The sequence below is a fragment of the Lupinus angustifolius genome, unplaced genomic scaffold (genome assembly GCF_001865875.1).
Source record: "Lupinus angustifolius cultivar Tanjil unplaced genomic scaffold, LupAngTanjil_v1.0 Scaffold_414, whole genome shotgun sequence".
In the NCBI taxonomy this organism is placed as follows: Eukaryota; Viridiplantae; Streptophyta; class Magnoliopsida; order Fabales; family Fabaceae; genus Lupinus; species Lupinus angustifolius.
The window spans coordinates 268,342-295,104 of record NW_017727824.1 but is presented as its reverse complement, the minus strand read 5'-3'; the positions used below and the strand labels follow the sequence as shown (position 1 = coordinate 295,104).

At 33.8% G+C, this 26,763-nt stretch overlaps 5 protein-coding genes across 6 annotated transcripts; 2 read left to right on the top strand and 3 right to left on the bottom strand.

Annotated features, from left to right (window-relative positions):
• Positions 1-292: 292 nt before the first annotated feature.
• Positions 293-2,127, top strand: LOC109341220 (pentatricopeptide repeat-containing protein At3g25210, mitochondrial). The gene is made up of 2 exons (XM_019579072.1): positions 293-1,521; positions 1,556-2,127. Exon 1 carries the CDS (start codon positions 349-351, stop codon positions 1,471-1,473), a length of 1,125 nt encoding a protein of 374 aa, XP_019434617.1. The 5' UTR covers positions 293-348; the 3' UTR covers positions 1,474-1,521; positions 1,556-2,127.
• A 1,654-nt stretch (positions 2,128-3,781) lies between these two features.
• LOC109341221 lies at positions 3,782-6,879 on the bottom strand. Its single transcript, XM_019579073.1, has 3 exons — positions 6,522-6,879; positions 5,325-5,390; positions 3,782-4,451 (listed from the first exon to the last, which is right to left on the bottom strand). The coding sequence occupies exons 1-3, from the start codon at positions 6,696-6,698 to the stop codon at positions 3,951-3,953; spliced, it is 744 nt and encodes a 247-aa protein (XP_019434618.1). The 5' UTR covers positions 6,699-6,879; the 3' UTR covers positions 3,782-3,950.
• Positions 6,880-7,724: 845 nt separating this feature from the next.
• On the bottom strand, positions 7,725-14,260 carry LOC109341231 (putative hydrolase C777.06c). The gene is made up of 10 exons (XM_019579084.1): positions 13,987-14,260; positions 13,744-13,879; positions 12,289-12,416; positions 10,589-10,736; positions 10,394-10,499; positions 9,983-10,041; positions 9,137-9,172; positions 8,944-9,053; positions 8,659-8,720; positions 7,725-8,045 (listed from the first exon to the last, which is right to left on the bottom strand). The coding sequence occupies exons 1-9, from the start codon at positions 14,184-14,186 to the stop codon at positions 8,663-8,665; spliced, it is 981 nt and encodes a 326-aa protein (XP_019434629.1). The 5' UTR covers positions 14,187-14,260; the 3' UTR covers positions 7,725-8,045; positions 8,659-8,662.
• Positions 14,261-16,176: 1,916 nt separating this feature from the next.
• Positions 16,177-21,545, top strand: LOC109341229 (serine hydroxymethyltransferase 3, chloroplastic-like). 2 transcript variants are annotated; one of them, XM_019579081.1, is made up of 12 exons: positions 16,177-16,282; positions 17,206-17,459; positions 18,064-18,259; positions 18,374-18,548; positions 18,639-18,756; positions 18,847-18,959; positions 19,082-19,204; positions 20,162-20,266; positions 20,414-20,500; positions 20,580-20,687; positions 20,891-20,963; positions 21,071-21,545. In XM_019579081.1, exons 2-12 carry the CDS (start codon positions 17,246-17,248, stop codon positions 21,343-21,345), a joined length of 1,587 nt encoding a protein of 528 aa, XP_019434626.1. In that variant the 5' UTR covers positions 16,177-16,282; positions 17,206-17,245; the 3' UTR covers positions 21,346-21,545. The 2 variants fall into 2 exon arrangements, with proteins under 2 accessions (XP_019434626.1, XP_019434627.1); XM_019579082.1 differs by lacking the exon at positions 16,177-16,282 and having other exon boundaries at positions 17,185-17,459.
• A 580-nt stretch (positions 21,546-22,125) lies between these two features.
• Positions 22,126-26,505, bottom strand: LOC109341228 (transcription factor GTE12-like). Its single transcript, XM_019579080.1, is given in 13 exon segments — positions 22,126-22,484; positions 22,613-22,711; positions 22,768-22,790; positions 23,107-23,173; positions 23,262-23,383; positions 23,477-23,560; positions 23,652-23,703; positions 23,801-23,865; positions 23,947-24,084; positions 24,196-24,256; positions 24,441-24,517; positions 24,520-25,278; positions 26,371-26,505. Coding segments are annotated over 12 exon segments (1,659 nt in total). The 5' UTR covers positions 25,151-25,278; positions 26,371-26,505; the 3' UTR covers positions 22,126-22,244.
• Positions 26,506-26,763: the final 258 nt, after the last annotated feature.

The window sequence follows — 26,763 nt, the reverse complement described above, 5'->3', positions numbered from 1 at the left end:
CACAAAGTTCAAGTTTATCAAACCAATTGAGATACCGTTCACAGTTCAAGTTTATTAAATCAATTGGGATACTGTACAAAGTTCAAGTTTATCAAACCTATTGAGATCATTGTGTTATCTTCTTTCTCTTTAACTTGTTCCATTATATTTGTAACTAAATGTTAGGTTTTTTATTTAAAGAAATAAACTTAAAAAACATTTTAAAATATTGATTTATGATTTTCAAATTTCAATTAAAAAAGATGTTGGAAGGTCAATAGAAATAAGTGTTAAAATATCAACCCTCTTTTAAAACCCCAGAAAAAAGTTCTTAGTTCCCTTTCTTTCTTCCCAATAATTATCATCACCATGCCAATCTTCTCCCCCATTCTCCGTTCCCTCTTCAACCCCACCACTCCCTTTCCTTCCAAATTCCTTCTCCCCTATCTCCCTCTCACCAACACTTTCCTCATCCGCTCATTTTCCACCGAAATTCCTTCCAATTCCACCAAATCCATAACCCCACTCCAAAAACAATTCGACTCATGGGTTCACCACCTTAAACCCGGTTTTACCCCTTCCGACGTGAACCGGGCCCTCAAAGCCCAAACCGACCCGGATCTCGCCCTCGACATTTTCCGTTGGACCGCTCAACAACGCTCCTACTCTCACACCGACCTCACCTACCTCACCGCCATCAAAATCCTCATCTCCGGCCGCCGCTACCGCCAAGCCGAAACCCTCGTCGATGAGGTCATTGCCGGCGCATGTGACGTCAGCGTCCCTCTCTATAACTCCATTATTCGATTCTGCTGCGGTAGGAAGTTTCTGTTTAACCGCTCCTTCGATGTTTATAAGAAGATGCTTAGGTCGGAGAATTGTAAACCGACGCTTGAGACTTATGCGTTGTTGTTCAATTCGCTTCTTAGGAGGTTTAATAAGTTGAATGTTTGTTATGTTTATTTGCACTCGGTGCGGTCGTTGACGAAGCAGATGAAGGCTTCTGGTGTTATACCGGATCTTTTCGTGTTGAATATGATCATTAAGGCGTTTTCGAAGTGTTTGGAAGTCGATGAGGCGATTCGAGTTTTTCGCGAGTTAGGGCTTTATGGTTGTGAGCCTAATGCTTATAGTTATGGTTATATTGTTAAAGGTTTGTGTGAGAAAGGGAGGGTGAATCAAGGTTTTAGGTTTTATAAGGAAATGAGAGATAAGAATCTTGTTCCAAGTAGTAGTACATATATGATTATGGTTTGTACTCTTGCGCTTGATCGGAGGATGAAGGATGCGATTGAGGTTATGTTTGATATGTTGGATAATAATAGGTCACCCGATCATTTGACTTATAAGACTGTTTTGGAAGGATTGTGTCGGGAAGGGAAAGCTGATGAAGCCTTTGAACTGCTTGATGAATGCAGGAAGAAGGATGTTGTTTTGAATGATAGGACGTACAAGACTTTGTTGAATGAATTGCACTATATATGCCAAGAGTAGGTTGTGTACTGTTGCCTCTGTTTTGAAATGCGTAACACATTCGGTTTTTTAGGAATTCAGTTGTTTTTGTGCTTGGTTGAACTTGACATGGAAAGCTCTGAATTTAATTAAACATATGATGTATTGTATGAGGCGGCTCATTTTGTCAATGAGTTCTAGTGCAGGTAAACAGAAGCATTAGACACTTGCTTAGTTTTTATGAACTAGTTTCCCTTGCAAAGGTAAAATCCACTGCAAGTTAACTCTGTACTATTTCTGATCTCGATGATATGGCCAAAGATAACTAGGCATTACCTATGAGAAAAATAGTCACGTAGGGCATAATACCCCAATTGAAGCAAATAAAGGCAAGTAATTTCTGCCTATGTCATTGTGCAGGAACTGGGCGGAAATTTCTTGTAAATAGGCTGTTGGATGAGCATGTTACGATACCGATACCATATAACTGACTAAAGCAACTTTACCTTATTGTTCTTTTTTGGAATATTGAGTTGCTCCATGAATTCATCTGAAACAGAGTTTAGCAGAAAGTCTATAGTTGCTAGCACTTTCCTTTTGTCTGTATCGGATAGAAAATTGTATCTTTAACCTCAATCCATGATTTTGAATATCTCAACTTATCTTTGTGGTGTGAAATATTTGAGCATTGTGGACAATACCTATATGTCAATTTGTGTCTGTTTTTTACAGCATTTGTCTACTTTCTAGTAAGGCTTTTGAGTGTGATAGCAGAGTATTCCAATCATGCAGTGCTCTGCTTTGCCATTCTTTTATACAAGTTTTGCAGGATGCTGAAGTGAAAGCATTGAATAATAGCAACTACTATCTTGACTGATTGTATAAATTGATTTAAGCTAATACTCTGGCAAGTATTTTCCTATCAATGGATTGAATATCTAGATGGCAAGGTAGCTATATTGCTGCATGTAATTTGCTATATAAACTTGGAATCAATGGCAAGGCAAAGAATGATTCGTAGCTGTGACTTATTCTTCAAGTATTTATAATGCTGTTATGTTATGGCGTAAGAAAGATCTCTTGATCATATAAAGCAACTTTCGATTGAGTATATTATTATAGTTACTTTGTCAAATCTATCATATATGAATGCTGGTAATTTTCAAATTAAAATTACTAGCCAAAAGCTTAATGCAGTATACATATGTCCAAGCTTAATGCTAATTGCTAGCCAAAAGCTTAATGCAGCATATTTAACATGTTATATAATTTTAGGACAAGATACCCGTTTCTTTGGTCGGCACAACTCAAACATGAGGGTATTGTTGTTAATATTGTATCGGTTATCAACTTTTATTTACACAATTTGTAAAACCAAAAAAATATATCACTCGATGGTAGACCAAATTTTAGAAGTATAAAAATATATTAGTTTTGTGTTTGATCCTCATACAAACATTTTTGTTAAAATAAGTCATTTTATTAAAAATGTAATTTTAAATTAAACTAACCGTATGACCGATATTGGTTGGTTTTTGACCAATGTAAATATATAACTAGTATAGTTATTATCCGTAACGGTATTGGGATCAGTTTACTGATTAAACCGACTAGTACTAAATGATTTTTATTACATTGAATAAGGGTGTTTATGCCATCATATGATGTTGCCTTGCACCTTTTGGATAACAAAAAGTAGTTTTGGTGTGGAAATTTGCTTCTTTTTCCACTTCCCTTTTGTCAAACAATGTGGAATTATTTGATTTGGCTTTGAAATCAATGATGATTTAGTCATATAGATGTGATATGTCTCGAGTATGGAAATTTTAAAATGAGAATCCTCATCAACATGTACCAACTATTTTTTTTGTTATAACAAAGCTTATCCCCTCATTTTGTAGTTTTGGAGAATATGGTTACTTCTTTCGGCAAATGTTATTCTTAGGAATTGAACTATTGACTTAGTAGAGCCTTACATTACTAGATCATTGTCTTTGGTTAGACCAACTATTTAATAGAAATAATAAAATATACTTAGAGATTGAAGTCAAGCAACCAACTAAAAGATTCCTTTAATGCTGTAAGTTTGGCATCCGTTATTCTATTTATAAGCTTCATGGAATCAATGCTACAATGAGTTACAAACTTAGGATTTAAAAATGAGAAGATTGCTTTACCTGTGTCTAGTGGTTGAGTTGCAAATTGTCTTTTCGTTCATGAAAGACAAACAAAGCAACTAGGCCTAGAAAATAAGATAATGCAGCAGCATACTACAAGTCATACCAAACATGTTGAAAAAAAAACATTTATCATCTATTTTCCAATGGTAAGTGAAAATTGAATATCTAAATGCTAAATAATCTAATTTATCAGGGTTACAGAAAAAAAGAGAAAATAGTTCTTTCATTAAATTGACATTCCAAAAGTAAATATACAATATTTACAAGAAAAAAAGAGACTGAAACTTAGCAGAAAAGCATGGTTTAAAACATCAAATCTTTATCAGAAGTCTCAGTTTTTCATAACCTGTCCTCTGCTCTGAGTACTCTTTCACTTTCTAACATCTGATGAGGAGGAACATAGTTAAGATTAACTACACTGTCACCACTAACATAAACTGCTCTGAAAATATCATACTTCATGTCAATAGAGAAACGTTCAAGATAAGGCATCATCCACTTCCTATGGTCTGAGTTTAGAATCCATGAGTAACATGAATGCAGGGACTTCCAAACATGAATGCACACTACTCTTGGTATGTTTTGTCCTTTCAAGCAAAGCCCTGCACTTATGCCTTCCATTTTCGCAAAGCGGCACCGGAAAATTGCGAGGACTGCATAGCATAGGTCATTAAGGTCATTAGGGTCACTGCTAGTGATGACTGATGAGTTCATGGAAATAATGTCTCCGGTAGAGAATTTTGCACTTGGAGAGCCATCTATTGATTCTCCGGCGTATGCTTCAAGGAAGCTATGTTCTGTTAACACAGCCATGCCTGATATGTTGGTTAGCATTGATTTCTGTAAATCAAAAAAATATAAATAAAAAACATGAATGATGGGGAAAGAATTGATCATTGTATGTTGATTAAGGTGTAAGCTAACATAAGAATAACACATTGTTTTCAAACCAATGGATAAAGTGTACAAAAAGCTTCTTAAAAGAAAAGCATTATGTCTCAATTCTACCAACCATATAGTTAGGAAACAATTTGATTACTACTCTTTCCACAGTTCTTTCAGAACTTTTAAAATTGTTGAGAAAGTCACTTGGAGTGGAATAGTGGCAAAGGGTTTGGATAATTTGCATGATATCATTTATAGGTTCAAACCTTAGTGTTACAGATTTACCCAAAAAATATGTTTTAATATCAGAATGGTTTCAAAAATATGAACATTATAAAACTATTCATCAGCATTTGAAAGGGTTTGTGCTTGTCAGCAATCACATTAAATGCCCTTCAGAAATAAATGTGATTCATTGACATACAGCAAATGTTGTTTAAGTTTTGTATGTACTTAGTTTACCATTATTAGTTCTGTATTGTTATTCTTTCATATTCTGACATGTCTACCAAATCCTACCTTAGTTTATCTCTTGTTTTTTTGGGTAGTTTGTTAGAAGTTTTCATCTGTCTACAAGAAGGCTTTTCATCCTCTTTTGCTGAAATGCAAAGCTCTACTAGTAAATTCTTCTTTTATGAAACAAACACACACATTGAGGACCTAATTGATAAGGGTCACATATGTGACTTTGATTCACTTAAAGGTTTCAGAAAAAGTTAATGTTTTGTATTCATAAAGGTGTCCAAGTAGTTTGGACTGTGGGGTAGCTATCCTGTTTGAAGGGCTGCAAATAAAATAAATCATGCCAGTAATTAGGGTCATACTTACAAGGGTTGAGGTAAGCTGCATTTTTTCCTTCCTGGATTGTTTCTGCCATGCTCCATACCATATAATCTGATTAAAGAGCACAAATATTCATCCCAATGTGAACAATTGAATAACTAAAAGTGATAAAAGCATGGGCAATGCGCTTAGTGAAAACGAGATCAATTCAAGCTATTAACTCTGACCTAATAACAACACCAAGCCTTTATCCTACTAGGTGGGATCGGCTTTTCTATGTAAGGAACTAATTCCTTTCAGGGTGCGTGGTTGCACCTTCCAACAAGTATTGTTCACACGGATCGAACATTTGTCCTATCAATCTAGTATGGTCTTACACTACTAGACCAATAACTTATTTATTAGTACTAACATGGAACTAAAAAAATTACTGGGATAGAAGAAATGAAACTGATACATTTACTGATAGCAAGGACAGTAGTGTTTTACTAGAACTTAAAAATGAAAAGATCAAGTTCACTGCAAGGAAAACTTCAATCAATAAAATCAGATAAGTTGTTGTAGAAACTTAGAAATTTACTTCTAATTTAAGAAATTGATTACAACTAAGAAGCCACATGTTAAAAACAACTTCATTAATTGAGCACAATTATAAGATGTTTAGCTACATAACTATGAATTGATGGCAGATCAACCATTATAGATGGTAGGCTACCATGAAAAGAGTGGTACTTGGAGTTGTGATTAGTGAAATATAGAAGATCCAAAGTAACCTCTTCATGAACATGAACTAGTGTGGTCTAAAACCAACATGGAAAACAAAGCTGAAATTAAGAATAACACTATTTTGTCCAATTTGAGGTACAATTGGATAAAATAAGAAGTGGATTTTCATCAACTAATCAGCAAAGTTTCAAACAAGATTGAATGAAGCAAGCAGAAGAGAACATACACGGATACACCTCATTATTGATAATTTGATGTAATTAAGTTAGGAGAAGTCAATAAAAATGAACTGAAAAGGGTAACTTAGTGCTATATGGCTCTCGCTATATGCAGGATCTAAGAAAGGATCTAACCAACTATTTGGGTATATAGTAGACACTTTCACTTTATATATGGAAAAGACTGATTCTACGAATTGAACATGTGACTTTTTTGTCATATGACAACAACTTTAATTGTCTGATTAAGGCTTCCCTAAAAAATAACTCAAGTTTTCGTAAGAAAGCAAAAACTTACCATATTTCCATGGATGCTCCTAAATATAGAGCTTTGAACACAACCAAGACTCTCAGTGCTTAAGGAGAACTCTTTCAGTCCATGAACAAGATCATCAACAATAACTAGTGTTGGCTTGAAAACAAAGAAGCTTATATCCAAATTCTTGTTGTCAAAAGGTACATAACAAGTCATCATCTTATTCTTTCTTTCTCAAGTTTTAATCTCTTCTTCTCATGCTACTTACTATATTATTAATGCAATATTTTGTTAGTGAATTAAAGTAAGAACCCACAAGACACGCATATCAGAAACTTCCATGAATACTAACAATGTTGCTTTCTAGAATGGTTCCAAATATTGACTTTGGCTCTTGAAGAATTCAACTAGTTTTTTTCCTTGTTCTTGGTCTCGTGTTGTTTATGATAAAGACTAACAACATAAATGTAATAAGCCTTTTGAAATGGAACTAAAAAACAGTGGTCACGCGCATTGACTAGTTCAACCTTTCAACGTGTTTACACTTTACATGTCATCATTTCTTTTGTACAAAAAAAGATGTTTTATTTCTGGGAAATTTCTCCTTGATCATTGTTACATTTTTTATTTATTGAAATCTCTTGAAATGAGGGTGTTTTAAATTTAATAAAACTTTATTTAACTTTCAACATTTTTATATATAATTGAAACAAACTAATTTTTTAAATTTCATACTACAATTTTAATCTTGACTTTATGGCAGATATGCAAATGTACATTATGATATATTCTGAATTTTATTATGCAAATGTACATTATAGTATATTCTGAATTTTATTATGCAAATGTACATTATGGTATATTCTGAATTTTATTATAAACTGGTTTTAATTAGTATGGTATGATATGGTTTAATCAATTCTGACTGATATTTTGCAGCTCTGACCAGTTCAATTGTATATCTAGTATAATTGCCATATCATATTAGCATGTGACCAATTCTCAGATTTTACAGTGACACAAAATTGATAAGTATGTGCTTTAGAGTTCACCTTACAATGACTTTTACTAAATTATATTCTAGGTAGTGCAAGTATATATTGTTTCGATGATGAGCACAATAGAACACAAATAGATAGCACCATCCAACTCAAGAAAATTCAAGTGAAGAAGTAAAGCTTGGAATATCAAAAGACATGGTAAAAGAAATCAAGATAAGTAGATCATCCTTATTGAGGAAAAAGAAAAGGAACCAAAGGAGCAAACTTCCTAATGTGAGTCACAAAGTGCTTATCAATGTTATATCTATCTCAGAGACTTTTAGGCAAACTTGTACAAGTATACTGCATTTGCATGGAAGACTCAATCCATCTGTATCAGCTATTTAATTAGAAAATCAGGTCTTCCATAAGAATAAGTTATCCTCATTATATCCGGAAATGTCATCTCTTGCAAAAAAAAATGCTAAATTTCTCAGAAAGATTATGAGCTTAGGACATTATTTAAAAATATTCAGGTGTTCTACAATCAAATTATGACCTTCAGTATGTAGTCACATGATTTAGCCTCTGCAAGAACATGATAGCATATATTAAGATTTAAGAGTTAAGAATAATTCATTGAAAGTCAATATGCCTACTGATAAAGGAACACACACACAAGGAGAAGAAACATGGCATGCTTGTTTCAGTGATAAATACATGATCAGTACCTAAATGTTTATGGCTAAAAATTTAGAACGAAAACTAGTTTATAATTTATTTACTTATATAGTATGAAAGTGACGTCGTGATTTTCCATTGCCAAGCAACTATCCTAATCTTGGAAACAGCCTCTTCGCTTGCGGGGGTAAGGCTGTGTCCATCTATCCATCCCAGATCCTACTAAATGGGAACATCGTCAATAGACTGTCCTTTTTAAAGTAACATTTCTATCCCGCTAAAATTTCACTCCCAGCCCACTTTTCTACCTATTCTTCCCATCATCTTACACACACCCTGAATGTAGATCAATATGAATGCAATGTCTACAAAAGAAAAGAAAATAGGTAAAATATTCCAGCAGTGTGACCATTTAGGAATGCTTGCCACTGATCATAGTGAATAATTTATATCCTAGTACTTTATGTGCCTCTCTTGATGAGAAAAACAGAGATTCAGGTCCACCAGCATTCCCTTACCTTACTATAAGTTTATGGGGACTCTCAAACCATCATGAGCAAGCTGCACTGGAATTCCTTCCCTGAGCACAATAACAGAAGAATCAACTTAACATTTTCTAAAAGTCACAACATATAACACAATGCAAAGACATACAGTTTAATTCTAATGAAAAAAAGGACATGCATTTGAATTACATTCACATGATCCTGTTACTAACTTACTATGCAATTTCGGGCCAATTATTACATTATGTATTTGCAGCAGTTAAGAATTGACTGCTTTAAAATGGATAAGACATGTACCTTCTAGACCACTCAGTCAAAAGCTCATTGTCCCTGTGGTGATCAAACTCATGAGTCATTCCAATCAATAGGGTTCGCTTTGGACATAACCTCTTCACAGTTTCAAGAGCCTGTAAAATTATCCATTAGTAACAACAGTTCACCACCAGGTACATATAAAAGGCAGCATTGTTTTGTAAAATGCAACACAAACCTGTGGAAGACAAAGGTGAAAATTATGCGATCCAGTCTGCAATAACAGAAAAAAATATCAAGAAACATGTATCACTGAGAAAGTAAAGAAAGAAGAAAACTAATACATGAAATTGGCAAAAGAGTATAAAAAATATTTCACCCAAAAAAACAAAATAATACATGCATAACGAAAAGCAATAGTCCAAATAACCAATCATACAGCTTGAATCACAGTAATGATAGTAATTTTAGTTGTTATCTTCATAAATATTAGTTAAAGAAGAAGCAATGAAAGGAATATTAGGATTAATTATTTTGAACATGAAAATGTGCTCAAGGATCTGAAAACTTTGAAGTATTTAGGTCCAGTAATATGCATTGCGTATTCATATTATTGGCCTTCTTTGATATGGTTATTAACTTGCTATACTAGTACAAAGAAGCAATGTCTGTTTCGTCTAAGAAAAATAAATAAATGAAAAATTAAATCATGTAAAGAGACACTAATATTCCACAAACAAATTGACAAAAGATTAAGTCAAGCCATAATAAACAACAGTTAAGAAGAACTTTATCACAGTGCAAGCATGTATAATTCTCTGCCTGGGAGAGACCGGAAGTAAAAAACCAAGAACCTGACTGACAAGAAATTATGCAAATACCAGGTTCACTTTCCTTAAAAATGACAGAGATACTTCTGCATGTCGAGTGCTCATGCATTCACACCCTTTGTGCATGAAGAAATCCTTTAGTGATATATCATGTACATTATGCAAATTCAGTAGCAGAATGTAATTGACATATACAACTTGAATACAGAAATTGTCATTTTGTACTCATAACAAATGAAAATGGAACTACTGACCCTACACAACGAATCCAATATAAGAAGATCCAATTGTCCAGCTCCACTTTTTGAAATGACTGTAAAAAGAAATTACTGCTACATGTCAGATGTTGGAAAGCATAATTCAGCACAGGGTTTAATTATGATGTATAAATGCTTCAAAAATGAAAGTGACTCCTAGTATTGAAAATGCTTTTGCAAGCTAAGAATTTAAGTCCATCCAAATTATAGTAATAATGACATCACCACACATACACTAAGTGACAACAATCATTGACCAATGTTGCTGTTCTTTTTCAATCAAGAGAGTCACAATTGCTGATAAAACAGATGGATAAATTATCACTCAGAACAGTTTTTTGAGATAGCACTGATGAAAAAATACACATGTCCAAGCACGTAGAAACTAATTAAAAACTAAAAACGTACCATACTCTGTACTAACAGGAATCCGTGAAACATCAGATATATATGCCACCCTACTTTTCTCGCCAAAAAGAAAGCCCAAACAGATATAATCCTCTCCATGCATAACCTACATGCACAAATAAAGTAATTAAGTATTGATAATATAAAAGGAGTGTTGCATTCTTACCATTAATGACAGAGAATCTGGCAATTAACTGGTAAAGGAGTGAATTTTAAGCCTGACGCAAAAAATGGTTGATTGAAGTTGTCAGCAATAATGTTCCAGGCCATCTGGGCTACCCATCGTATTTCTTGTCCTTCCTTGCGTTTTTTCTCAACCAAATAAGGAAACTTCTGTTTTATGCTGTTGCAAAGTTTAAAACATGGATTCAATTACTGGAGAGCATAAGAAAGCCATAAAACCAAATGATCGGGACATAATGCTGAGATAAGAGTTATATTGTATTCAATACAATTTCCCAAGCATCCTATTCCTAAATCAATGGTTGGGAATTGCATACAACACTCTGATTTCATCTCAAATAGCTGCAAATGCTAAAAGTATTTTTTGGAAAGAATAACTTTTTTAACCATTTATTTAATCGAGTTCTTGCATATCACCATCTTGTGATACCATAGCAACATGAATTGCATCATCTATGTTGAAAATTGAAGGGCAATAGTAATTAATAGAGTACTTTTAACTGATAAACATTATACACTATCACAGAAAGTGGTTCACTTTGCTTTTTTAGTGTGAAGAAGACATATTTTGACATTATCAGGCCATAAAATACATGCATATATGAGAATAGTTTGAAAAGGGTATGCAGGAACAAGTTGTGGACTTAAGTATGTTTTCTAAAAGAAAGAAGTTTATATAGTGTACAAGCGTGATGTAACAAAACTTCTATTTTTATCAAATCGTGACAAGTATAACTAATATTTTATGGTAGTGACACTCCCATTTGGGTTTTTCTAAGCCAAAGCCAATTTACCCAGTACTAAACTCTTGAAGCCTTGATATTTCAGTAACATTTTGCATTTGAGCAAGGTATGATGGTTCTCTTACTATTTTTGTTACAGAAAAACGCCTGTTGGGTTCTTATTACCATGGTTATCAAAAGCGCGCTCCAAAGCGTTGAATCGTACGATTCAACACTTCTCATGGTGGAAACCGTGTTGAAACGGGCAGAGCGTGGCGGAGCGACGTGTTGAAGCGTAGAATCGCAGAATCGCTGCGCTTTTTCGAGTTGAGGAAGAAGACAGTCATTTCAAATGCCTTCTGCAGTTTCAGGTTTGCTTTGACCCGGTTCTGGCCCAAACCCAATTTTAACCTAATTTTAAGCCTAACTTGTTCTAAAAAAAAACCTAACCCTTTCATCTTCAGCCACCAATTGCATAAACCTTTCATCTCTTTACAGCTGCTGCCACATGGTGAAAACTTTGCATTTTATCAAAAAAAATCATTTACTCATTTCTATAAAAATCATGTGCACTATTTCTTTATTCATTCATCTCTTCTTCTCAAATCACACAACAACAACAATAGGGTTGTGCATTTTCACCAAAAATCTTTTTGTTTTTTCCCCCAAAAACATTACTCCTTTCCAACCCACTCTTTTTTCTATCTTTTCCCTCTGTTTTTTAACAAGCCATGTCAACCCACTCTTTTCTATCTTTTCCCTCTGCTTTTTTAAGTGGAGCTGCGCTTCGTGTTATGCTACTCCCTTCCTGCTCCAAGGTTGACTCTAGGCTTTAACAACCTTGCTTATTACTTCCTTTCAAATCTTAAGAGATGTTTATGTAGGTTTGAAAATAGCAGGGACGTGTGTGTATTTCAGCTAAATCAGGGATCCAGTGTTATTTTATCAGTAAATTAAGTAATAAGCAATTTTTACTAGAGGCACACACACCTATTCATTGAATGCTGACTTAGATATATGGGGGTAGAATTTATATCATTTGTTGGACTAAAATGCTGCACACTGCGTACATCATCCAATCCAAGGACTGCATCGGCATGTTCATGAGTCAAAATAATCTGCAATTCAAGCAAGAATTATTTTTTCTCTAATGTGAGCTTCAGGTCAAAAAAAATATTATGGAAATAATAAAGATGAGGTAGAAAACTAATCTAAAGCTCATTTGTAATAAATTGATGTTTTCAAATTTCAAAGGTCAATAAGAAATGCAGATACCGTACTCTGTGGTTTATGATTCTTTCATATATTATTTTCTAGAAAAATGACTTTCTTCTCAGTGAGAATGTTAAAAAGATTATGAACCTCAGCATCACTTCTGCAAATAATTTTATGTCCCTTTACAGAGTGGCACCATAGGTTCAAGCTATACAATGTACCAATAGCAACCACACATTTTAAGACGCTCTGCTCAGACTATTGACATTCTCACGATAAACAAGAAAACTTTGATTCTAATTTTGTTAACTAGTAGTGGCACTGTGGTACAATTCATTGCTTTGTCTGCTCACCTTACTGGTTACATACTTACATTACCGAACACACGGAAATGGCAACATTACTGAGCTTTTCATTGCTCCATAAATACTTTGATGCCTTCATCATGGCCATGTCCTCTCTTCATAGCGTACATTAAATATCCTTACCAGTGTGTATCTAGACTGGAACATCCCTTGGAAACAATCAGGTGCTGAGATATACAGTCTCTTTGTGATGAATAATAAATACAACTTTTGTTATTTTATTACTAAGTTAAACTTTAGTATACATAAACAACCCAGATCTATGTCCTGGTTCCTGGATAGTAATAAAGCACTATTTTTAAGTCGTTGATAATATTTTGAAGCAGAAGTGTGTAGTAAACGTAGGGTCCATTTGTTTGATTAAAAAAGTGATTCAAAAATATTATAGTAAAGTGATTTTTTCATAAGACCAAGGGTGTCCCTCCCGATAGCCGTAAATTAATCCCTTTTAATGCGTAGAAATCACCTTAGTAGGATTTACCCCAGACATCATGCTTAAAGAACCCAACTATTTACCCATCTACCAAATGTGCTGGTCTTGTTGGTGCTAAAATTGTGATTTTCATTGTATAGCTTTTATATAAATCAGAAGCTGTTTTACATTTTGGCTACATGCCTACACTTATTAAAAAGGTGGTTTTTTACCTTCTCCGTCCTTTTTTGTGGGATTTTTCTAAAACCTGGAATTCAGACTTTTCAACTTCTGTTTTTCTAGTATAAGCCCAACCTAACAAAGATGTAAATATCAGGTGTAATTTTTATTGATAACATAAAATCCACATGTGCAATGTTCCAAATATATGCAGTGAAACAAACATATAACATAAATTGATAAATAAGAAAAAGGTGGAGATGAAAAACTAACAGAATCAATTCTTGGAATCTGATGAGGAACAAACCATCTAAGTACAGCTTCCTTGAAAGACTTGCCAGCATCAATCAATATGTAACTATGGTTCCCATTGCTTTCACAATAATCAATCAGAAGCGACGTATTGCATCTGCATCGTTAACCAATGAATCAAAACAATGATAATGAATGTGAACAAGAAAACATTGATTGATGATTATAATTCATAACAATACATTGTTGCAAAAGTTAAGGAACCTGTAATTAGGGTTACGCTCTGGTGGAATTGACAATGATTGAACACAAACGGGGCATGGAGGATCTGAAGGACGGAGCATGCACTTTAAGTTGGGAACCGTGCTCGAACAACCTGTTCCCATGAAGATCAATGCTGATTCTGAGGACACGGTGGTAATGCGGTGGTTTCCGTCATCGGAGGTGGAGTTGGAAGTGGCCATGGTGTGACGGTGGATCTAGAAGAGAGAGAAAGTTGAAAGAGAGAAGAAAAAGGGAAGTTTGGTAAGAAGAGAGAGAAAGAGGGAGAGAGAGAAGATTCGAAGGAGCGCCAAAACCAATTGCTTTCTGTGGTTTGACTTTTCTTACGTTTACCCTTTTCCTCAAATAATAACTGCTTTTCCAAGTTCACTGTTTGTTTTGAACTTCCATATGGAAATCTCTCCCTTTTCTCAAATTAATTTTTTTATTAGTCTTTTTAATATTTTTTATTAGTCTATTTTTTTATCAATATACTATTTTATTGCAGACACGAAATATCTGTCAACACGCTAATTTTAATAAATATACTATATATTATATTTATTAGTATAAATATTATTATTTGTATTATATAACTTAATTATTGAAATTGTTTAATAATTAATTATGTTATAGACCAATATCATATTGTATGTTCATTTTAAAAATAGTAAAATCTTTATATCAAATCGATTTTGACTTCAGTGACCAATTTTTCTAGTATTTTACAGTTTTAACCTATTTAGTTATATGACCGATATAATTGTCATACTGTATCAATATAATTTTCTGGTTGTACAAGTCGATTCAACCCAATTATAATAATAATATATTTTTCATATGGCTAATTAATAAGTGTGATTTGTTAAGATGAAATATACGAGGTCCTATTTCTAATAAAATAAATATTATTTAGAGGAATATAACTTGATTATAGAAATACATTTTTGTTGAATACTTGATCCTAGGTTGTGGATGTATTCAAATCTAAACTAATAAAAAAATAAAACAAAAATTTGGTAAAAAAAATGTACAAAAATCAAAAAAATCAAATGTGATTAGATTGATTTTTTTAAAACTGATCAATGTGATTCAGTTTTTTGATTCTAACTCTAGGAACGATACCAATCCAAATCAGATTATTTTCGATTTTCATTGGAATGCAATTGATGCATATTGTCAAAATGCAAAGATTTTTCTTAAAGGTAGTGAATTTAATTTGAAGGTATCTAGTTTAACTAATAAGACGTTGATATAGTGATATAAGTTCCGTTAGATCATAACAATAATTCGATTATTGTGAGTGACATTTTTTTAGTGATTGTCATACACTTTGAAAAATACTAGTTTATTACTCAATCCATGAGATCACAAATATTATTGGATATACAATAAAATATTAGATTAAATGAAAAGTTTAATATCTACTTATCATTGTGATTAGTAGTGGAGTATAAAATTTATTTTTCTTAAATGAAAGAATAATCACGTGTTATATCTTGGACTAGTATAAGAATATAAATATTATGTAAGGATGAAAACTAACTTTATCTCCCTTGGTTGGCTGAAAAGGAAAATTTGACAAAAACTTATGTGCCCTTTTGCATAGTTAGACATGTAAAAAATGAACAAGTTATAAATTTGAGTCAAAAGCTAAATTAAAGAGGTAGACTTTGCTCACAAAGCTAATTTACCAAATAACTTATTTACTAGAATTAAATTTTAGGAACACACTTCAACTAAACTCTCAAACAAAAAAGTTTCAAAAAAATGAGTTAATATTTTTTTCCCGTTTATCACAAAGTTATAATGAAAATCTAAAAACACAATCTATCTGATATAAGTTTAATATCCATATTTTTCTTCTTTATACTCAACTTTAAAATGAATTAAATATTTTTCTTCTTATTCTCATTTTCTGAATTCTCTCTCATTTTTCCTCCTTATGAACCCATTTTATTTTCACTTTGAAAGGATATTTGGGATTCAAAAATATGTCACTTCATATATCATTTATATTAATTAATTCAAAAATAATTTAAATTAAAAATTTATTAATTAAATATTTTTTTGATCAATTATTCCATGCTTTTCTGTATTGGGCTTGACGCCAGCATCTAAATTGCCAAACAAGTTTCTTAAAAACAAGTCCAACATTTCTGTCAATATTAAAACATTATTTTTTTTCTTCCTTAAACAATAAATTTACCCTGTTGTTGCGCGCCGCTCCTACTTTCTCTTGCACTCTTCATTTTCACTTCTCTATCTGCGTTTTTCTTCTTCTTATTCTCACTCTCAGGTGAGTTCATTCCACTTAACTACATAACATATTTCATTTTTCATGTTATTTTATTAAATAAATTACGTTTATTGTGGCTAGTGTACATGCCATATTTGAAAAATCCCAATTTTTCATTTACCTTTATATGTTCTCTCTTTGTTGTTGTTGTTGAAAATCAGGGTAAAGGTTCAATTTTTATGATGCCCATGTTTTCAAAACCACATATTTTTGACCATGTGGATTTTTATGAGTTTCAGAATTGTTTGACCAATTGGGTCGAAAAATAAAACAACTTTAAACTCTAGGGTGTACTGTAGAATTCCTCAACATATGTAAAATAACGTATAAGACTAGTGTGTATGAGTTGTTGAAGTATCCTGTGATAAATGAGAGCAAGGGATTCTTGTGTATGTTTAAAACTTTCATAAGTGATTCCGGCTTTTCTGAAAGTATTTGCTAGAAGTTAGAAATGTTAACAAAAAAGTGATAATTTTGGTACTTTCATTCATTATTGAAAGCGTTTGTTTTGACATGATCCTAACAAAACAATCTCGTGGTTTGTTTGAGAATTGGGTTTTGAAGCTTTTCAGAGGGAAAGGTAGTTTAATCACATTTTTCAATTTGAAGTTAAGAGTCACACAATCTTTTTTAAAATAAATAAGAAATAGTGATAGTTTATTATGAAATTTATCTTGTCATCCCATATTTATTTATAAAAGCATTAAATAATTATTTTTAATTTGAAAATTTGTCTTCCCTATCCTTCTCTCTGAATTTCTTCCATCCAAATGGACCCTAAGGAGCAAGCCGTGGAACAAAGCGATAAAGGTTTTCGAGGGTTACTTAAGTTCAACTGTTTTTCTTTTATGGTACTCATGTAACATTTTATGTAGTGATTTGTCATTTAAATTTCATTGTACAATGAATTATGAACCATGTAGGGTGGTGTATAACTCTGAATCATAAAATCACAAGAGAAGGATGCAAGGGTGTACTGGTGTAGCAATGATGGGTTCTTTGCAACCTCGTTGGACCACCAAGGGGACAAAAATCCATGCAAAAGGGTGTGCCGGTAATGGATTTATGCCTCGAGTAAAGTTCTGTAATGTGACGCCTTGTAAAGCATCTCCTGTTGAAGCAAGTTTAGTCACTGGGGGACCCTCATCTTTGCCTATTGCTGTGCAAGAAATTGGAGGTAATTGTTTTGTACCATCTTTTTTGAACAAGTTTTGTCTCACTTGTCTGTGAATTGCCTATTTATATTGATTATCGAGGGGCCTAGAGAATATTCAAATGTTTAAGATAGTCAGAGTTGTTTATAGAACATGTATGAAGCTTCCCTAGCAACTGAATTGAGGTTCACTGTTTTGTTTTGCATCCACTAATGGATTATGACTACAGTTGCTGAAATATAATTTGGAATCTTGTAGGATGGCATGGATAATTTCCTTTTCTTTTTACTCACGAGTATTTAGTCTTCTAAATTCTTTATTTTTCCTTCTGTATCTATTGGAGATATTTTGTTTCACGGCACAATGTTTTAAGCATGTTATCCTGTATGGTGTTAGTATCGAGTAATATAAGTATAACAAGATCTAGTGTTTGAGTTATGGTTGAGTAAATCTCCTTTATGATGATGAAGTTTATTTGTAATATTGTTTCTGCATTCTTTTCTCTGGGGTAGTGTTCATTTTCTTTGTCCAGTTCAAATATTTTGATATGATTATATCAATAAAATAATATTTGAATTTATTCCGTAAGGTTGACTTTTTCTCCATGGAATTACATGCAAGTATCAGGTGATGGGAGCAGCTTTCTGGATCATGGCTTGGGTGAAGCTGATCCTGAGGTTCATGCAATTATTGGTAAGGAAAAGGACAGACAATATAAAAGTATCGAGCTCATTGCTTCTGAGAATTTCACATCTAGAGCAGTGATGGAAGCAGTTGGTTCATGCCTGACAAACAAGTACTCCGAAGGACTACCCGGCAAAAGGTAACTTTGACTTCTTCCTTTCCTTTAAAAATGAGAATGTTATAAATGTTTCCTTTCTTTTCTTCTTACGTAATTTCGATGATTGATTCCTCATTATATTATTATACATGTAAGGTACTACGGTGGCAACGAGTACATTGATGAGCTTGAAATCCTATGTCAAGAAAGGGCATTGGCTGCATTTCATGTAGATGGAAAGAATTGGGGTGTAAATGTTCAACCATTATCTGGTTCCCCAGCTAATTTTGCTGTGTACACTGCAATTCTTAAACCACATGATCGAATTATGGTATCGATTATTTTCCATCACTTGATTTTAACTATTCCAAAATGGCAGTCTATCTTATGATTGTCCTAACGTGTTTCGGTAAGTTACCAGGGTTTGGACTTGCCGCATGGGGGACATCTATCTCATGGATTCATGACACCTAAAAGGCGTGTATCAGGCACATCAATTTATTTTGAATCTATGCCTTATCGACTTGATGAATCAACAGGTTTGTTCGTTTTGTTTTCTAATTTATAGCAGATATATTGGGTTATTGTTGTATAACTTAATATTTTAACATAGTTTGCAATCACAATAGGTCTTATTGATTATGATATGCTGGAGAAAACTGCTAATCTCTTCCGACCAAAACTCATTATTGCTGGTGCTAGTGCTTATCCTCGGGACATTGACTATCCTCGCTTTAGAAAAGTATGTTTGGTACTTGTACATTTCTGGAATTATGTCTTGCTAATGATCTAATATCTCTTCAAATTATGTAATTATTTTTGTTGATAAAAACTAACCACAGTACATACTATATGCATGGGAAGATTGCAGATGAAGTAGGTGCTTTTCTTATGATGGATATGGCTCACATAAGTGGGCTTGTTGCTGCATCTGTGCTCAATAATCCCTTTGAATATTGTGATATTGTGACGACCACAACTCACAAGGTATGCCTTGAGTTTTTCTGTTATGCTTTCTAGTTTTCGATTCAAAGTAAAAGGAAGAATTTATTTTATTTTTGTAAAACAGAATTATTTGTTTACTCGATAACAATGGTGAACAGAATGATTTTTTTGTCTCAAACAATGTATTATTCATGATTACATTTGTAGTCGTGTTTAGCTATTTTTTCACGCCTTCACGTTTAAAATTAAGTATGCCATATCCCAACTATGTTCCAGTAAATGACAAAAAAATCAATGATGCTTCAAACCTGCAATATAAGTTATTTTCATGATTTTTGTTTGTTTTCTCTAAAACTATAATAACTACTCCCTCCGTCCCACTTTAACTGTTGCTTTAAGTTAATGAACACATATTAAGGAAATTATTGAAGGCGTTAGTTGACCAAAATATCTGTAACAACCCACTCTCATCATTATCACACTCTATTTAATAAGGGCAAACAAAGGAAAAAGTAGTTCACGCTTCTTGATTTCCTACAGCGATAATTATCATGAAAAATGTTAAAGTGACAATTAAAGTGGGACAAAGGGAACTAATAAACAAATTTTATAATGAAAATGATATATCCTCCTACTAAATCCTCCTATCAAGTAGAATGGACATGTGTCACAAAGTGATACTTAGTTTATTAATAATTGGTTTACAAGTGAAATGTGTCACTTTCTTGTGGGTAGGATAATTTGTAGGAGGATATAACATTACTCAATTTATAAAGAGTATGAAGTCCGAAGTTATAAATCTTAGTTCGGTAATCAATGTTGCTGGTTTCTTATGTATCTTTAACAAGTTTATTTTCAAATTACTACTTGTTTACCTATGTAAACTGTAACCATTTGCTCCAAAATTTTAAGCAAGATCTGCCATTGTCTGTGCTGCATTTTATTATATTTGTCATACTTACAGACCAGTGATTTGATGTATTTGATATTTTCATCCAGTCTTTGAGAGGTCCTAGAGGTGGTATGATCTTCTACAAGAAAGATCCCGTGCATGGAGTTGATCTGGAGACTGCTATTAACAATGCTGTTTTTCCCGGTCTACAGGTTATTATAAATCCCCTCTAATTAGGTCTCTATTAGCTATTTCGATTGAGAACATGCGAGGATCTCATCCTTTGCACCTATGGTTTTCTATTCATTCATCTTGTTTGTCTTCCTAGTTTGTGATTTTGATAGTGTGGAATTATTCAGGGTGGTCCTCATAATCACACAATTGGAGGATTGGCAGTTTGCTTGAAGCATGCACAATCTCCGGAATTCAAAATTTACCAAAACCAGGTATGTTCCTTTCATCATTGTCTAGAATTGGACACCAGTACTTACCTACAACAATACTTACACAATTACAATCCTGTAGGTGGTCTCCAATTGTAGAGCTCTCGCGAAACAGTTAACCGAGCACGGGTATAAACTGGTTTCTGGTGGTAGCGATAATCACCTGGTTCTTGTGGATCTGAGACCAGCTGTAAGCCTTTTGCTCTTCCTTTTTATGTGTCAATGAAATGCTGAGTTCTCTCAACTCATTATAATATGTAGAATTGCTGAATTTTCTCATTGCGAAAAGACATGATTTTAAATATTGATGTTTATCATAAGCATAATCTGATATGGATTATGGAGAGTTGGACCCTGTTCCTTTTAACTCGGGCTAATCAGCATCACATATAGGGTATTGATGGTGCTCGGGCGGAAAAAATTCTTGACTTGGCTTCCATGACCCTCAACAAGAATTCAGTGCCTGGTGAGACTCCTACTGCTTGTTGTGTATCATTTACTTTGCCATTTCTTATTGTTTGTGATGTTTATGCTTCGTTTGTTAAGTATATCTGACAAGTTTAATTATACTAGGCGATAAGAGTGCTCTAGTTCCAGGAGGCATCCGCATTGGATCACCCGCAATGACAACGAGAGGACTCGGTGAGAAAGAATTTGCATTAATCGCCGACTTCATTCATGAGGGTGTGCAGATAAGTCTTGAAGCCAAGAGTTTGGCCCCAGGAACAAAGCTTCAAGATTTTCTGAAGTTTATATCATCTCCTGAATTTCCTTTGGGAGACAAGATTACAGAGTTGCGCAGGAAAGTTGAAGCTCTCACTAGTCAGTATCCAATTCCTGGAGTCTAACTGGTGTAGTTGCTTGATGAGCACTAATAACTCTGATGCTGTTGGAAAATTTTGATATTATAATACTTAGATGCTACATTTGTGTTCCTGAAAATTGATGTTATTTTGGTTTTCATTGCAAACTGGTTCCCTGTAATGTGACAATCCTTGATGTTGCATTTTGTTCTAGCATGAAATATTGATGTCTGTTGTATTTGTTAGGCCACAACTTTATATATATATATATATATATATATATTATGTACTTAACAATTCCAGACAAACTAAAGATAAAATAAGTCTGTTAGTAAAAAGGCTAAACAAACTGAGTTGGAAGAGTTGTGCTTCCACTTCTGGAGATGGATGAGATTCTTTGTAAGACCACACCAGGCAAAAAACACTAGATGTTCAATGGAAATTTTACCATAATTTTTTTGTTAACACATAAAAGGAGGGTTGTTTGGACCAGACAGTCCAACTGGGAAGGCACTGCTATAGTGCTAAATACAAGCTAGAAGACCGTCCAATTAGTCAACCTATTTTAAACAGCTGAAAACCAGGTAAACTGCCTTTAAACCAAGTGATAGGACCAGCAGTTTTGTTCAAATTAAAAAAAATGAACAAATGCATTAAAATCAAATGTAAAACTCTCACATCTCAACCCTCATTCATCATTAACTTTAAACTACGTGTATTTTTTAATTATATAATATATGACATCAACCAGTCCAATCAAACAGTTTAACCGGCTACATGGATTAGAAATGATATGAGACCTCTTCCAGTTTGATGTACAGCTCGAGTATCATATATATATATATATATATATATATGCATTTATACAATCATTGTCTGTTTCCCTATCAAATCAAACAAAGATATACATGATAAAAGTTTGTAGAATCACATCGATATTATAACTATGAAATTCCCCCTTCTTTCCAGCAAACCTCATCATCTTCATCCGCAGCATATTCATCCTTAATTAACAAACCAAGTCTCTCCAATGGGTTCTCACGCTGAGGTAATTCCCATGTCTCCATTGCAGCTTTATAGCCATTTCTACTGCCCATGGCTTTATAAGATAGGGTACAGCCACTCAAAACTTCAAGTTCTTCAATGATTTCCATATTATGTTCTATCTCAACAGTTCTTTTCATCTACAAAAGAAGAATGAAACTTAATCTCATTAATGATTCAAAATTCAACAGTTTTGTTCATCCAAAAAAATAAATTTGAAGTCACAACATTTATGCAGACACACATGGGGGAGAGAGTAGGATTATACCTTTTGTATTGCAAGGCGTGCAGCTTCTCTTTCCTTTTCTCTCCGGTGCATCAATTCTTCCTCAGCCCTCATTCTTGCTGCGGCTTCAGCAGTTTTAATTTGAGCATCAATTCTTCCTCAGCCCTCATTCTTGCTGCGGCTTCAGCAGTTTTAATTTGAGCTTCAATTCTAGCTCTCTCTGTTATGCAGCATATCATGAACAAAATGGTAAATCACAAATGAATTGAATTACATTTCTCAGTATCCAAGCAAGCAAGTCACTTCAAATAATCTCTAACCACAATTCAAGTATAATGAAAGCATAAAAGTCCACACAATTAACATCAAAATCAAATTACCATCAACTTGATGATAAGAAGTAAAGGCAAACACGTAGTTCCTTCGTAAAACAATAAACAATAAGAAAATGCAAAAGAATATTGGAAAAAAGGCATACATATATGTTTGTACCAAATTAGATTAACTCAGAAATACGTAAGTGATGCTATATTTACCTTTGCGCTGAATCCTTTCCAATCTCTCCTTTTCCAGTCGCATCTTCAGAGAATCACATTTATCACTCTAAAGAAGTGCACAAAAAATATATTAAGAGGCCATACTGCATTTTACCAGGCGAACTGCAATCAGGAGACCCTCACGTTAGCCTTACATTATCAAGAAGTGTCTTTTGTTGTGCTTTTATGATAGTATCTGCAAAGCGACTTTTAAGCATAGCAGCGCGAAGAGCCTTTTTTGGTGACAGCTGTACAGAAAAATCAGGGGCACTCCATACTAAAAAAATGAAAAATATAGCAATTAATTTCATAAGAATTCACAATACAAAAAGCAGCAGTTAACAGAAGAACCAAAGACAGAGAAGCTGATCTTCAGCAGAAGAGGAATCAGTAGCCATAATTGTAAGCTGAGAACTAGAACACATATCTTCACTATCCAAAGAACTTACAACTCCTTCGCATAACATCAACATCAAGTATACCACCATATCAGTATAAATTACAAGGTAGAACATAACATATCACAAAGCATAAGTTCTTCTCACCATCAGGATCAGATTTCTTCTGTGAAGGTGAAGTACCTTTAGTCTGGCAATCCTGAAATTAGACAATGTTTCTTCTTTAAAATAAAAGAAATTTCTAAAATTTACAGGCTAATTTTGCTAATGATATTTGATTATGTTATTGTTGATACCAATTTCGAAGCATCAGAACCATGTGCAATTGCATTCCCTCCTTCAGGCCCTTCATAACATATATCTAAACGAACAAATACAAGTTCATTAGGCAAAAACGACACGTTAAGAAAGAAGCGGTTAGAAGGCCGTCTAGTCAAACTACCTGATGAAGCACGAGTGCAATTGCTAGGGATTGCACAATTGCATGTGACGTTACCACACAGATTACACTTGCATTTGACAGGACACAGTGAGGGGACGGCCTTAACAGAACCAGAATGACATTCCCCATCATGGTTACCTATAGAATAAACAGCTATTAGCTTTTCGGATACCATAATTGCCTATAGAAGAAGCAGCTATTAGCTTTCTAAGAGACACAAATCCATACTGTATACATACTGCTTCTTACCTTTGTGTGAGTCTTTCTTAATCAATTTGCATGGAGTCTGTGATAACTTAGGAACCTCCACCTATGAGCAAAACATTGCCAATATAATAACATCTTTCAAAAATAAACAAAGCATGTGACCATAGTAGAGCAGTACTGAGCACAGAGAACAAAGTTGGTAGAAGCATCAATTTTATTTCATCAATTACAGTAAACATATTGTATCCTTGCATGTTACAATAAGGCTTTCCTCCCTCACATAAAACACAACTTAAATTTGAATCTCTTGCCACCAATGGACTAATCTTCTGGATTCCTTTGTGTTCAGATAATTGCGACTTTTATCTTTATGGCGGGAACATTTCCTGTTACAGTTTTTTCCCACAGTTTCCTTAATTGTTCCAGTCATGCTTTTCCCATCCTCGTCTTCACACTTCCAATGTTTGTCAAAATCTTTCCATTTTCTGTCAAATATTTTGTTGAGTTCTTTCGCCATTAAATGAACATCATTACTTGGAGGGTTATACATCATAGCATTTGAAAAGGTTAGTCTGACATCAGATGCAAATTCCTCAATGCCAGAATAAATATTTTTCTCCAGATTGGATTTAATCGTGCCTAAGTCCATGGGATGGGATATGATTGTAAAATAATCTGGAATGTTCAATGCTACAGGGTCTACTGGTTTACTAAAGACCCAGCTATATGGATGAGAAATTAAACTCTTCAAGATTGTAGCACACTGGAAATACCCTTTTCTGTTGATCTTCTGTCTTTTCTCCTGTTGACCTTCAGTACTACCTGGTGATCCTCTCTTGTTGGAATCTGGCATAGAGGACTTCTTCGAATTACAGAACCCATTGTGAGAGACTTGCTGTCTTAACTCACACTTTATCCCAGGATCAACTTCTACCCTTTTTGTGGAGAATTTGATCTTCAATTTTCTACCTGGCAGTATAGTTTCAGTAGAAATCATTATGTAAAATGAAATTTGCAGTGTGAGGGCACTGCCTAAATTTCCAAGTTCTCAAAAACCACAAGGCTTCAAGTCCTTCGAGATGAAGGTAATCAAGCAGGCAATGCCTCCATGCAAAGAAAGATCACCTAAATAGCCCAAATAAATAATTCAGAAAGATGGAAGATAGCAGCACTCTCAGAACAAATAACCTATCTGGGTCATTATCACTGGAAGCAGAAATATACTGTTTGATCTTATAAGCCAATTATTTGTTTTCCTAAAATTTATATTACCATAACAAAAAGATTATAAATGTATGACATTAAAATTAAAAGCAGCGCTTAAGAAGATTATGGTCATTAAATATTTTGGCCAAATCACCATTTAAGAAGATTGCATCAAGAAACTGCAATTACAAAAAAAAATGAAACAATTACCAGGGAGAGGTTCCAATTGGAATGACCTGTGCCAATCAAATATAGCCAATGAGCAATATCTATATAGGAATGGTTTAGGATAAAGGGTAGTGATTTTAACACCCCCATCTTTTACTAAACTTAAAAGCCCAATATACCCCTCTACTCATCACATCTCCTTCCTCACCCACTCTTCTTCCTCACACTCTATCTTCTCCATAGACCCCCTTTCTTCTTACAACCCTAACACTCTCATCTCCTTCACTCCATCCTTTAATTACCCAGTACCGATTTTCTATTGCATTCACTGTATTAGTTTTTAATTAGTTCTTAAAATCCTAACTGCTGTGTGTTGCACTTTTTTAGTTCTACGCAAATTCCTACATAGTGTCATATGATAGTGCACCAAAATGCACTTTTTAGTGATAAGGCTACACTAGTTTTCACTGGAATTCAAAGAACTTCAGTACAATGCTATACACAAGTTCGTTGAATTCCAAAGAACTTCCGCATAGCTGTATAAGGATGTGCACAGGGAGAGATCAATATAGGGAATATTTCGGTCATAGTGCTGGGCCCAAAGCTCTGGGAACTGAGGGATAATTTCCTTTAGTTATCTGCATTTTCTTCTACTGTTCTACTTATCTGATTTTGAAGGGGAATCCACTGTTTCTGTGGATATTCCTCTATTCCTACATATGAAACAAGTATTTCAGTAAATTTGAGTGATTGGTTCTATTATATAGCAACTTCACCATAAATTGAAACCTATTACAAGCATTTAGCTACAATCATATAATAGAGTTGTGAGAGTGAGTGTACCTTAATTGAAGCGCATAGAGAGGGGGTATGAAGGCCCCCTCGTAGAAGAAACAAGAGTGTAGCAGTAGCAATGGCAGCGTTTGTGAGAGTGAGTGTAAAAGTGTGGTTTTAGGTTTTTTCTTCCTTATCTACCACTTACTTTCTAAGAGTCACATCCCAACTATCTATTTTTAATTCACATTCAGACAGAAATATATCTTAATGTTATATTTTTTCACCAATGAAAAACAATGATAGATTAATACAAAGTTGCGATAGAAGATGTGTTTCCCACTTCTTCGTGCTTCTCATCTTTACTCTATGTCATCCATACATTAATACATTAACTTTCATGTAATATTTATTTCAGACCCAAATATACATTATTGAACAAGTTTTTTTGTAAATAAAAAA